At 50.3% G+C, this 13,591-nt stretch overlaps 1 protein-coding gene across 2 annotated transcripts in view; it reads right to left on the reverse strand.

Moving 5' to 3' along the window:
• HUNK (hormonally up-regulated Neu-associated kinase) overlaps positions 1 to 9,402 on the reverse strand; it is a 128,617-nt gene extending 119,215 nt beyond the window's left edge. For both annotated transcript variants that reach the window (XM_077995849.1, XM_002803166.4), the window contains exon 1: positions 9,068 to 9,402. In XM_077995849.1, coding sequence (XP_077851975.1) covers positions 9,068 to 9,328 — 261 coding nt within the window. In that variant the 5' untranslated portion in view covers positions 9,329 to 9,402. The remainder of the gene's footprint in view (positions 1 to 9,067) is intronic.
• Positions 9,403 to 13,591: the final 4,189 nt, after the last annotated feature.

Here is a 13,591-nt window from a genome sequence, read left to right on the forward strand (position 1 = left end):
CATCTCCAAATACCATCACAGTGGAGGTTTGAATTTCAACAAAAGAATTTTGGGGGACACAAACATTCTGATCATAGCAACCATCCCACCATAAATGGTACCACCTTTCCCATGAAGAGATGATGAGACATGGATTCATAGTTGTTTTACTTAAACCAGCAAGAGTCAAAGATTTCCAAAGATCATCCCACACGGTATGCCTCTCCCTTGCAATCCAGGCATAGTAAGGGTGGGGGTGGAATCAAGGGTGCTTAGTCCAGGGCCATGGTCGCAGAACCCACCTGCCTAGCCTGAGTGTGTATAATCTGCAACTTTAGACCAATTGGCACTGTTGTTAACAAACCAAGGTGATCCAAACCCTCAGCCCAGTAATCTGCAGACCTCCATTTAGTCAGCAGAGCCAACAAGGATGGGCAACAAAGCAGTGGCTCTTAATATTTTAGAGGTAAATAACTCCATTTAGAATATGATGAAACCCATGGACCCTCTCTTCAGAAATATGTTTACATGCACACAATTGATAGGGCTCCGTAGACCTCCAAAACTTATCAATTATCCTTCTCTAGTTCATGAACTCCCAAGAAATAACTTCTGCAAATGGCAAGAACCATAAAGAAAAAGAGAAAGAATAATGGGGAGCGAGGGAAGACGGTAGACACTGCAAAATACGTCACTCAAAGAGGACTAATTCCCTTAATAGATAAAGAGCTCCTACAAATCAATAAGAAAAAGGCCAAAAACCCAAAAGAAAAGTGGGGAATGGACATGAACAATGAACAGAAATGAAGCACAAACAGTTGAGAAGGTATGAAAATATACTCAACTCCCATGTAAATAAGAGAAACAATAAAAAAAACAAGATACCCTGTTTAATACAGTAGATTGGCAAAGATCAAAATGAGTACCCTGTTGGCTGACACGTGGAAAAGCAAACATTCCCATACCAGATGGTGTGATTATAAGTTGGGAACCCTTATAAATTATAAGGATTATAAATGTGATTATAAATTGCCAACCTCTATGGCAGGCAATTTGGCAATACTTATCAACAGTTAAAACAGACATACCTTTTGGCCTAAGACTAGGAATTTACCCCTCAGATACACTGAAGGGTCACATTTATAAAGTGACAAATGGAAATTGATATTTACCGCACTGTGGTTTGTAACAAAAAAAAAATTATGTACCACCTAAATGTCCATCAACAAGGGATGATTAAGTCAACACGATTCCTCTACACAGTGACTACTATGCAATAATTAATTAACATAAAGAGTGAGGCAATTTTGTAGTAGTCATGGGGAAGGATGCTCAAGACATATTGCTAAGTGAAAAAGCAAGATAATGAACAGCATGTACAGTTTAAAAATACATCTGCCCTGGTGGGTGGGAGGGATGGATGAAGAGAAGCTGGTTCATGGTTACAAACATACATAGATAGAAGAACTAAATTCTAATGTTTGTTAGGGTGACTATACTTAGCAGCAATACTTTGTATATTTCAAGGTAACTAGAATAGAGGACTTGAAATGATACCAACCCATGCAAATGAATACTCAGGTGATGGACACGTCGATTCTCTGGCTTGATCATTACACATTCTATGCATTCTTTTGTATCAATAAAAGAAGGAAAATCTGCCCATACCTATGCATTTACAAATATGTATGTGGGTTCCTATGCATATAGGGTATCTCTGGAGTGATACACAAGGACTAGGAGGAGGAGTGACCTCTCACCAGAAGACCAGGAACTGAAGAGCCCAGATAAGAAGCAGTTACTTCTCACTGCAAACCCTCTCAGAACCTTTGAATTTCAGACCATGTGTCTGTATTACCAGTTCCAAAACTTAACCAAACACATCTTGCAAACACAAAGATCATTAAAAACCAAAAAGAACCCAGTGATGAGAAGTTGCGTAGCTAGGGCAGAGTGGCCACCGTAAGAGTGCTAAGAGGATGTTAACAGGTGGCTCTACCCTGAGTAGTTATTTTCGTGCATGAGAATGTCCCAAACTGTTACTCTACTCATCAAAAATCCAAATTCCCACAACTCCTTCCAGGACTTTTCCCACCACTCACAAGTGATGGGGGAGGGAGCGTCTCTTCCCAGGAAAGTGCCACCGTCTCTGAAGTAGGCATGCTGGGCCACAACTTGGCCCAACTCTCAGTTGCCCCAGAGTTCTCAGGAAAAAAACCCATAGAGCATATAAAGGGAGCTTTCAACCTTGTAAGTGCCAAGAAACACAGCAGAGCCCTGATGGTCTAACCTAAGAGAAATGTGAGGCCAGAAAACTTCCCAGCGTGTGGCACATAGAATCTGCTAATAAGATGCCACGCCGGCCGCTCCCTCATTTCAGGGTGAGAGACCACAATCGAGCTGCAAGGTAGGGCAGGATGAAGAGAAGCTGGTTCATGGGGTACAAACATACATACATAGAAGGACTAAATGCTAAAGTTTGCTACGGGGACTATACTTACCAGCAATACTTTGTATATTTCTTTGTTGTTGTTGTTGTTGTTGAGATGGAGTTTTCGCTCTTGTTGCCCAGGCTGGAGCACAGTGGCACAATCTCGGCTCACTGCAACCTCCACCTCCCTGGTTCAAGTGATTCTCCTGCCTCAGCCTCCCAAGTAGCTTGGATTACAGGCACACACCACCATGCCTGGCTAATTTTTTTGTATTTTTAGTAGAGACAGGGTTGCACCATGTTGGCCAAGTCTCAAACTCCTGACCTCAGGTGATCCACCCTCGGCCTCCCGAAGTGCTGGGATTACACGCGTGAGCCACCACGCCTGGCCATACCTTGTATATTTCAAGGTAAAGAGATGAGAGGACTTGATACCAACACATGGAAATGATGACTACGCATATCCAAGTGGGCATGGAAAAGATGCCCACGTTGTCTATGGTCCATATGGTATGGACTCAGATGAAGAACCCTGGACTCTGACCCTGTGTCTTGCAGTAAACAGCAAATGCTGGGCTGTACCCCCAGATTCCCCATCAGTGCTGAAGAATTGACTCCCCCAGGAGTGAGCTCTCCCCAGGAACCACCCTCAGCAACTGTCTTGTCCAAGGCCATGCCCCTTGCCTGGGCAGCCCCCTCAAGGACTGGTCCATGCAGAAATATAAATCCCAGTCCTCTCATCCCAAGTTGGCCAGCTCCGAAGGGCCAGCTCAGCTCCAGCACTCACCACGGCATGGGCGGGGGCTTTGGCTGAGAGCGGTATTGGAGCCCAGCTTCTCCCTCTGCCTAGTGCTGCTTTGCCCCTTTCCTTGCAGAGGTCAGTTCTGAGAGTAATCCCTAAAAGCACATTCATCTCCTTCCCAAGATCTGCTTGCCAGGAAATCAGCCACAACCCAATACTGACAGTCTAAAAAGGTGCCGGGGCTTGAACTATGCTCCCCCAAAAGATAGCTTCAAGTCCCCTGGGTGCCTGTGGATATGATCTTCTTTGGAAATAGGGACTTTGTCGATGTCATCGAGTTAAAATGAGGCAATTCTGGATTAGGGTGCACCTCCATCCCATGACTGGTGTCCTTATAAAGAGACAGGAAGAGATTAAGAGAAGAGACAGTCAGAGGGAGGCAGACTGGGTGAAGACAGACACAGACCGAGTGCTGCAGTCATAAGCCAGAAAATGCCACCACCAGAAGCTAGAAAGAGGGAAGGAAGGATCCTCCCTGTGGCTACAGAAGGAGCACGGCCCTGCGGACACCTCGGTTTTGGATTTCTGGCCTCCAGAACTGGGAGAGAATAAATTTCTGCTGTTGAAGCCACACAGTGTGTGGTAATTTGTTAGAACCATCCCAGCAAACTCATAGAGAATGTCAGCGAGAAGATCTACTCAGGGCACCCTTCTACGTCATCAATGCAGGGAAGAACACCTGCAAGCTTACCCACCCCAGGGCTGCTGCAGGCATCTAACCAGAATGCGCACGGGAGGGGGACCCCGAAAAAAACCATACAACACTGTAGCACTGGGCTGGTGCCGATGATGGGGAGAGGGAACAGCTCTCTCGAATTCACAGAGGCGTCCCTCTGCTCGGGGACTATTCAGGCCTTGTGTTTCTAGCTCTTTCCTGCTGGTCATCTTACCACCCAGTGGCACCTCCTATCAGAAAGCGTGAAATTCAATTCAGGTCAGCACTTCGACCGGGGCTGAGTAGAGAAAGAAGTTTCACCCATCAGCTAAAATAAGGCCTGGGGATTATCTATGGGTCTCAACTAGCCAAGAGAACAGGTCTCTCCATTACCATAAATAATCGACAGAGGGAATCTATGTTCCAAGGCAAATGATACCCTGTGCCCGAGCCACCTTCCCACAGAGAACACCACAACCTGTCCCTCTCTTCGGGGGCACATGGCTGCCACTCCCCACCCCTTCTGGGCAGATAAACCCTGGGACCGATGATGGCCGCACTGACCTCCAATAGCTGGCAGCATGCAGAATTCTATAGTCTCACAGACTTGAGTCGGATTGGTATGCACGGGTAGCTATAGCCGTGACTCAACACCTGCAGAGAAAATGTAGGGTTGTACTCCTCTCCGCGGGCACCGTTTCTGCACTGTTGCGCTGACTCAAAGCACCCTTTGAAGTCCATAGGACCTGTATCAATGAATACTAGGAACCAGGCCCTACGTGCCAATTTCCATCATTCACAAATACTTCAAAAAGATGAGGCAGAGCAGGAAGTTCAAAAGAATCCGCCCGCAACTGCAGAATGCAATCTCCGAAATTACAGGCAGTGCCTTGTCACACAGGGCACACCAAGCAGGTGCTTTGCAAATGCCTCCTTCTTGCCAAGAAGTCCCTGCCAAGGATTAATAGGAATTTCCAGTTCTCTAAGCATTTCTTGTTCCTCAGAGCGATTACCCCTAAATTTCTAGCACTTCAAAAATACAGGATTTAGCACCTGTTTGTTTCAGAAATACTTGCTAAAAACAGATCTGCCAAAAGGCCACCTCTAAAATTAGTCATATTTCCTGCTCTGCAAAACATAGTAAATCGTATTTTTAGTAACTCCTTCACTCCAGGTATCTGGCACCGTCGTGCTCTAAGCACGATCATTGGCAAGTTAGTAAGCAGGCAACCCTTATTCTTAGCCTAAAAATAGTTCTGATGGAAGTGACAGGCAGGCTTATTATCTTTTAACCAAAGGTTAGAACAAGATACTTCAACATCCTAACCAATCATTTTATATACTCAACTTTGTATCTCAGTGAGACTCAATCACAAAAGAAGGTAACAGTGGCACGGACTGTCTGTTCTTGTTTTGTAGTTTGCCTGCCTACAGTATCTGATATACGCCTACTCTTTTCTCGATTCAGTTTTTCCAACTATATTTTTTCAACTTTTATCAATTTTTTACAAAACGTAATAACCTGTAATGTGCCAGAGACCATGCCTATCCTGGTTCATAGGATCATGAACCAACACCAGGGTTCCAGCAATTCTCGTGTGTCAGCCATCCAAGCAGCTGGGACTACAGGTGTGTGTCACCACACCCTGCTAATTTTTGTATTTTTAGTAGAGATGGGGTTTCTCTATGTTGGCCAGGCTGGTCTCAAACTCCTGACCTCAAGTGATCCACTGGCCTCAGCCTCCCAAAGTGCTGGGATAACAGGCATGAGCCACCACATCCGGCCACTAAATCAAACTTCTAAGGAATTATCTAAATATATTGGTGATGACAAAGGACCATTGTTTTACTGATTCCTTACAAACATTATTTATAATGTCTGTATTAGAAACATTATACGTGGTTTCTAAGTTGCTTCTATTTTAAGTTTAATGTTTATAGAAATTTAAAATCTTAAACTCTTTTTTTTTTTTTTTTTTTTGAGATGGAGTCTCATTCTGTCACCCACGCTGGAGTGCAGTGGCACAATCTAGGCTCACTGCAACCTCCACCTCCCAAATTCAAGCAATTCTCCTGCCGCAGCCTCCCAAGTAGCTGGGATTACAGGTGTGCACCACCACACCTGGTTATTTTTTGTATTTTTAGTAGAGACAGGGTTTCACCATGTTGGCCAGGCTGATCTAGAACTCCTGACCTCAAGTGATCCACCCACCTTGGCCTCCCAAAGTGTTAGGATTGGCCTTAGTTAGGTAATACCCAAAACTAGAGTGGGGATGGGGACTCATTTTAATTTAGCAATCCTTCTCAGAGTCAAGCATACACACACACAACCATTTTAATCCCTACAATCTGCTAAAACCCAAATCTATTAGTTAAGCATTAACTGTGCTGGATTTTGGGAGATAAATGCTATTAATGACACCATTGTTTCTTTAAAGCCAGCGACTGAGTGAACTAAAATCCAGATTTCTCCCAATGCCTGCAAGCCCTGACGCACTGATTCTCCCCGCGGGGGAGAAGCATCCCAGGAAACCAAGTTTTTCCAACACAGACATCTCTCCCCTGCCTCCTTCTCCACCGAAGAACCACCATCCTTAACCGCAGTCCATCAATGGGCCCAGGGGAACAATTTCACATCCAATTAACATCTCCTGTCATTGCAACAATCAAGTGAGATTCATCATTTAAGAAAGATAAAACGGGGCCGGACGCGGTGGCTCACGCCTGTAATCCCAGCACTTTGGGAGGCTGAGACGGGCGGATCACGAGGTCAGGAGATCGAGACCATCCTGGCTAACACGGTGAAACCCCGTCTCTACTAAAAAATACAAAAAACTAGCCGGGCGAGGTGGCGGGCGCCTATAGTCCCAGCTACTCGGGAGGCTGAGGCAGGAGAATGGCGTGAACCCGGGAGGCGGAGCTTGCAGTGAGCTGAGATCCGGCCACTGCACTCCAGCCTGGGTGACAGAGCGAGACTCCGTCTCAAAAAACAAAAAAAAAAGATAAAACGGGAGGGAAAGGGGAGTGGGCACCTGGAGGAGCAGCGAGTCTCTTCATGTGAATCCTATTTGGGCAGGAATGCCCTGCATGTGGGGCTTCCCAATGGGCCCGACACAGGGCTCCAGAACCTCAGCGCTGGCTGAGCTCTGAATCCACCCCCAGGCAGTTCAGCCCAAGCCAAGAGTTTTATGGTGCAAAAATGCGCTGCTACAGAGCCAGAGGCACAGCACAACACAGCAAAGTGGAGAGAAGCCAGAAGTCTGCAGCAGGGCAGGCGAGAAGAATGTACTTGCAGTGTTTGCCATTACGTTGTCAGCATAAAGACTCGTCTCTTTCTGTTATGTTTAGAGAGGAAATATGCACGACCAGACTGAATCCTATATGTTTCCAATGAAAATAAACTTCCATCGCCAGTGCCAACAGGAATTTACACAGGGCCAGGAGAAGTGAGCTCACTCTAATTAACCGACTGTGTGGCCTCACAGCATCCTTGCGCCCTGAACGGACTCGCAGTGTGGAAGTCAGACAGCTCACTACGAAACGAATCGAATCGAATCGAATCGAGGAGTAAAAGTGTGCCTCGCTCCCTGCGGACTAGAACAAGGTTTGGAGGTTTTTCTTTCTTTCTTTTTTTTTTTTTTTTTTTTTTGAAGAGTTACTCAAGTTCATACTGAACACTCCCTTTTTGCATGGGAATTCAGGCACTTTTAAAAACTACTCACTCTAACCCCACGTACCCTTAATAAAGGGGTGCTCACTCAGAACGGCTGTAGGGAATACAGGGAAAATGACAAGGGTGACAGAGACCTGCACTCACAGGCAAGAGGCTCCAAGACAAAGTGGGGAAATGGGGGGAGGGAACTAAAGGTGGGGTGAGGCTGGTGACAGGCAAAAAGGGCAGGTTGGCCCTGTGACCAGGGGTTTCACAGGGCAGCCCTAGGCTGGGCAGAGGTCCCCAGGAGGAAGGCAGAGGGCTTGGCTCCCAGGCCACCGGCTCGGTTGGGAAGTGAACTCCGCCTTCCCTCCTTGCGGCTGACGCCTCCCTGACCCACGGACCACACAAAGGAGCGGGTCCCCCTCCAGGGCTGAGCCACCCCCAGCCTGGGGGCAGCCTTGAGCCCGAGATGACAGGAGCTTGGGGCAGCTCCAGCCTGGATTGGCTCTGAGCTCTGGCAGCTCCAGCCTGGGGTGACCCGGCCTCAAAAGCAAGCCACCAGCTTTTGGGTTTCTTCTCACAGCTCTAAATGACACCTTCCATCTACCTGCCCCTCGCCGGGCAAGGGTTCACAATCATCTAACTTCCAGCAAGGCTGGAGAGGCGCCCCTTTCGGTCTCGGGGAGGTCCCCTTTCCCTTCCCCTCTTCTAGAAAGATAAGAAGGCATCTCCCAATCTCTGGGGAGGTGTCTGTAGTTCTGCTCCTGCCAGTAGCAGGGTCTTCACTGCAGCTCCCACCCTGAGGCTGGAGGGCACAGAGGAGCTGGGGGAACCGAGAGAAGGGGATGAGACGGAGAGAAGCGGCTGAGAACGGCGGGGATGAGAATGGCGGGTGGTATGGGCGGCAGGGGTGGGAAGGCTGAGTGGATGGAGAGGAGCACAGGTTGAGGGATGGACAGGTGGAGGGCAGAAGCACAAACGCTAGCCTGAGCACGAAAAATTCCCTAGCTGCTGGAGTCCACAGGTGGGGAGGAATGCAGGATCTCAGCCTTCCCTCACCTCCTCCCAGAGCCCAGGACGGGAATCAGACTCTAAGCTCCCCCAGAGGATGGCTGTTAGCTTTACGTCTCCCCCGCCCCCGACATAAGAGCCCAACTCCTCTAGCCTTGGTTCCCGCCTCGCCACGGATCCGCAGCCCCTGCCGGCCCGGAGGGCAGAGAGGCCCCATCCCGCCCCCGGCGCTGGTGTCCGCCAGGCGGCGCCCTTCCACTTGCAGAACTGCCGCGCGGGACGCTTCCCCCGGCACTGCCGTCCCCTCCCCAGCCCCCGGGCAGCTGACCCCAGGCCGCCCTTCGGGAAAGGCTGAGAGGGGCTGAGTGCGCGTTTGGCTCGACCCCTCTTTTAACCCAACAGGAAAGCCGGGCAGAAGGGGAAGGCGCTCGGCCCGGGACTGTGCAATGGGACTCCCAGTGCAGTGCTCCCGGCGGGGTCCTGGCCGCCGACTCCCGCCCTGTCCCCCAGCCCCACGGCGCCCGGGCGACTCACCTTCTCCCCGGTCAGCACGTGCAGCCCCTCGCGCACCTTGGCGAAGGAGCCCTCGCCCAGCTTCCTGCTGCCGATGAGGTAGTTGCCCACGCGCTTGTGGTGCTGGAAGTCGCGGAGCCGCTCGCGGGGCACGCCGCTCACCCAGGCCGGCAGGAAACTTCCCTCGCAGGCCGCCGCCGGCCTGGCCGCGTCCTCCGCGCCGCCGCCGCCCCCAGGCGCCGCCGGCTCCCCCAGGAGCCCGTCCCCTGCCGCCGCCGGCATCGCGCTCGCCCGCGGCCCGCGCGGCTCAGGCTGGGCTCCCGCGCTCGCAGCTCCTCCTCCTCAGGCTCCTCGGCTCCCCCGGCTCCTTCGGCTTCTCCCGCCGCCGCCCTGGGCCCAGCCCCGCCCGGGTCTCCGCACCCCGCGCCCGGGGCCGCCGCGATCACGCCCCCCGCGCCGCCAAGCGTGGCGCGCAGACAATAGCGGCCGCCCAGGGGACGCGGGAGCGGGGACCCCGCCCCCAAAAGTTCTTCCTCGGAGGGTCGCCCGGGCCCCTTTCAGGACACCAGGATTCCGCCCCGGGTCCCGTCCAGGAGGCTAATGACAGTCGTCCTGCTCGGGCGCGCAGGGTGGGGCGCGGTCCGGCGGCGCCTGGGTCCCGGGGTCCGGGTGCCTGGGTGCCTGGGTCCCGGAGCCCGAGCGCCTCCGCCTCGCCGCCGCCGTCTGGCCCGCACGGGCTCGGGTCCGGCTCCCGCGATCGCTCCTAGCCGTGCGCTGGGCGGCAGCTCCCGCCGAAGAGAAGCGCGCGGCGGGCTGCAGGCGCCCTCTGGAAGGCAGCAGAAGAAAGCCCCATTCAGTTTGAATTTGCAGAAATTTAATCCGGTCGCGGGCGGCGGGAACAGATGCGAGCTCCACTCCGCAGCCCGTGCACTTTCAAATCCCTAGTAGCCCCTCCTTCCCCGCGCGCCACAGTCAAACTCGACCCTCGCTCGAGAGGGGAGGGCCCGGCGAGGGGAGCGGCGGAGTGGACGCAGGAGCCACCTGAGCGCCAGACTGGGAGATCCTGCGCGGCCTCGGAGGCGCGCGCTCCCGGGCCGCCCAGGTCGGGCCGCCTCCGGCTGCGCCTCTCGCCCGGATTCTGTGCTTGGGTTTTCTGGACCTTTCGGCGGTGAAATCCCCCACTGGCCGCACCCACCCGGGGCGGGGGAAGGGGGAAGGCTCTCGAACTCCGTTGACTGTGGATCGGGTTGCCTGCCCGGCCCTGGGTCCGGCACACAGTAGGGCTCCCTGGACCTGGGGTGGAAGGATAGATGGATGGCTAGAAGAAAGGGTGGGGAGGTGGCCAGGCGTCTGCCTGGGCTCGCACGCAGGCTGGTTGGCTGTGTTGGAGGAGGTGCAGCCACAGCAATAATAGTAGCAGCAGCAACGTAGGAACCAGGGCGTTTGCTGCCTCTGCTTGTAGCTTACACCTTCTTTGCCTGCCGTTGAAATGATGCCCGTGATTGCAGGAGGTGGACCGGCGCTCGCCTTTCTTCGATGCTTTTGTTCTGCAAGCGCTATGACTGTGCTTATCGCATAAACAATTGCAACTGCCCTGACGACACTGGTACCTCTCCAGGATCCCCAACATCTTCTCAAACCGAAAATGAAGAATCTTGTGAGGGAGAAGCAGGAGGGTAGGTAGGAGGAGGCATTTACAAAATGCTACCTGTTGAGGTACCCGCATTTGATGGAAACTTCACCCCGATCGTGCAACATCAGAGCTGAAAGGAAGGATTGGGTCCTAACAAAGTTCCTTTCATTGTTTATTCCTGAGTAAACAAGTATGGCATCGACCCATAGCACTGCTTTGAGACTGGGGGTGGGGGATATGGGGGTAACAACAGCTGTCATCAATCCAGTGTCTGGGGGGCTCGCTGACCCATCTGAAGAGGGACCCAGAGAAAGGCCTGCTTTCAATAGGTCTAATTTTAAATACGCTACTATATTCATCTACCTGCCTGTTCCAAGTCACCAGCCTCAGTTATTATGACAGAACCTGTGTTTTCTGTTGTTCTGTCTCATTGTTCCCGTTTACCAATATTAAGGATACAGCTTAAAATGTTTTTCTTGCTGTGCTTAAGGCACTTCTTTGCTCCCACCACCCTTGACTATTTCAGTAAGGTTCATTCAATCCTTTTAATGTCTCTAATTCAGTAATCAAATCTTAAGAGGACAGTTGCATGGGAGGGGAATGGTGACCAGCATGGTGCCAGCAGAATAGATGTCCAGCAACTGTCTAAAGAATGAGGAATATGGAGCTCACTTTGGGGTCAAAACCACTCAGGCCGGGTGCAGTGGCTCACGCCTCTAATCCTAGCACTTTGGGAGGCCGAGGCAGGTTGATCACGAGGTCAGAAGTTCAAGACCAGCCTGGCCAAGATGGTGAAACCCTGTCTCTACTAAAAATACAAAAATTAGCCAGGTTTGGTAGTGGGTGCCTGTAATCCCAGCTACTTGGGAGACTGAGGCAGAGAATTGCTTGAATCCAGGAGGTGGAGGTTGCAGTGAGCCGAAATCTTGCCACTGCACTCCAGCCTGGGCGACAGAGCAAGACTCGGTCTCAAAACAAACAAAAAAACACTCTGAATCTTGCATCAGAAACAGTTTGGGAGTCCACCCAATGTTGTGTTAATAGAGTATGTTTTTTTTTAATGTTAGGACATGCATTGTTTATGAAAATTTAGAGATTTATTTATTAAGGTTTAAGGCAAATTTCAGAGACTTTTCCCCAAAGTATCTTTATGGACTAAAAAAAAAATTTCATAAAAATGGTGGATGATGTTCACAATGAAATAGAGATTTTCTTTCCTTTTAATTATCCTCTCAGGGTAGAGGTCAGGAAAGGGGTGAAGAAGAGAGAAAATCCAGGCCCATTAAATCTTTTTCAAGCCTGCTGCCTGGGTTTGATTCAAGTTCACTGCTAATTCCATAAGCTGGGATGGATGCCAAAGAGAAGTTCAAATCCTACCCGTGCGTCCCCTTTGTAACTGATTTTTGAACTACAAGTCCTAGTCTCTGAAATGGCCTGTTTAACAAGATATCACTCCAGAAATGTCTTTATGTAAAACAAATTGGTACACAATATATTGCCCTCATATTCAGTGCGCAGAAAGCATCTGATTATTCAATGCTACAGTAATGCAACATTGAAAATTCTCTGCTAATCAGCCCAAACTAAATTTCTAGCCTTATTCTCCTGCGGAGTTCCCGGGTGGGGGGTGGGGGCGGGCGCTATATTTCAGCTGTCTTTGGTTGGGATCGAGCCTCCGTACTGTCACACCTTTGCCTGTGCCTTGCCCACCCCCAATCTGCTGTCACCAACTCATTTCCACCTAGCACAGGTGTTCCCTTTCCCATGAAGCCCTCCCCAACCAATAAGCTACAAGAAGCCCATCTGCGTCTGTTGTCTCTTAGTTCATATAGTCATTTCACATTCCCCTTATGTCCTGTAGTACTTATTATCCATGGCTCTCTTCTCTTTTAGACTCATTGAGGACAGGAGCTGTGTCTAATTTCATTATTATTTACCCTACAGCACCTAGCACAGTGTCTGAGACATGATCATTGTTCAGTATATATTTGTTGAATAAATGAATGAAAGTAATCATTCACTGATTCTGAAGTGGAGTTTTACTACTCCTGAGAGCAAGACCCCGTCTAGTCCTGGGGGAGACAAGCTACCAGTGACTTCCTAAAAGCATTTTTAGTTGCATTGTTGGTTGCCTTTGGGGATCAACAAATATAATTGTTTGTCTTGTCAAAGATGGGTCATTCTCTAACTTGGATGAGTTAACCCTTTCAGAAACAGGACCAATCCCAGTGGGCTGTGAAGCCTGGGGAAGCTTTCTCAGTTGACTTGTACCAGCTGCTTCCTTCCTTCCCTTTTCCTTCCCCATCTCCTCGCCCCATATGGCTGGGAGACTGCCTCTGTGTTCTCACAGAACGCCAGCTAGAAGACCCAGCTGGAAGCAGTCAAAGACAATTAGAAGTAATCAGGCTGGCACAGCCAGGAAATGAGAGTTGGCTAGAAGGGGTTAGGCTGGCAGAAGCCGGCTGGTAACTGGAGAAGGAACGGATGGCAAAGCAAAGACGGCAGACATGGATCAACTTCGCCTGAAAAACATCCTGTGAACTCTATATGTTCATGTTCCCAAAACAAAGCATCCCGTAAATAACAGACTGGACTTGAACCCGTGTCCCCAGAGTTCATGTCAAGCATTATTCTTTTACAACACCCAGCTGTTGAATGAGCACAATGCAACGGCTGAGGAAGAAAGGGTTCCTCGGGCATAAAGACTCATGTGCAAAGGCAGCCCAGTGTGCTATTGCAGAGTAGGCTGCATCCCCACAATGAAACGCTTCTCTAAAAACGAGTCGTGACACTTACCTTTTGGTGCTTCAGTTTCCTTAAGCTGCAAAAATGGGATATTAAGGAATTGTATGGAGTCAATCAGATTATGCACACAAAGCGCTCAGATCAGTGCCTGACACCTTATAAGTACT

This window comes from Macaca mulatta, chromosome 3 (assembly GCF_049350105.2).
Source record: "Macaca mulatta isolate MMU2019108-1 chromosome 3, T2T-MMU8v2.0, whole genome shotgun sequence".
NCBI classification, from domain to species: Eukaryota; Metazoa; Chordata; class Mammalia; order Primates; family Cercopithecidae; genus Macaca; species Macaca mulatta.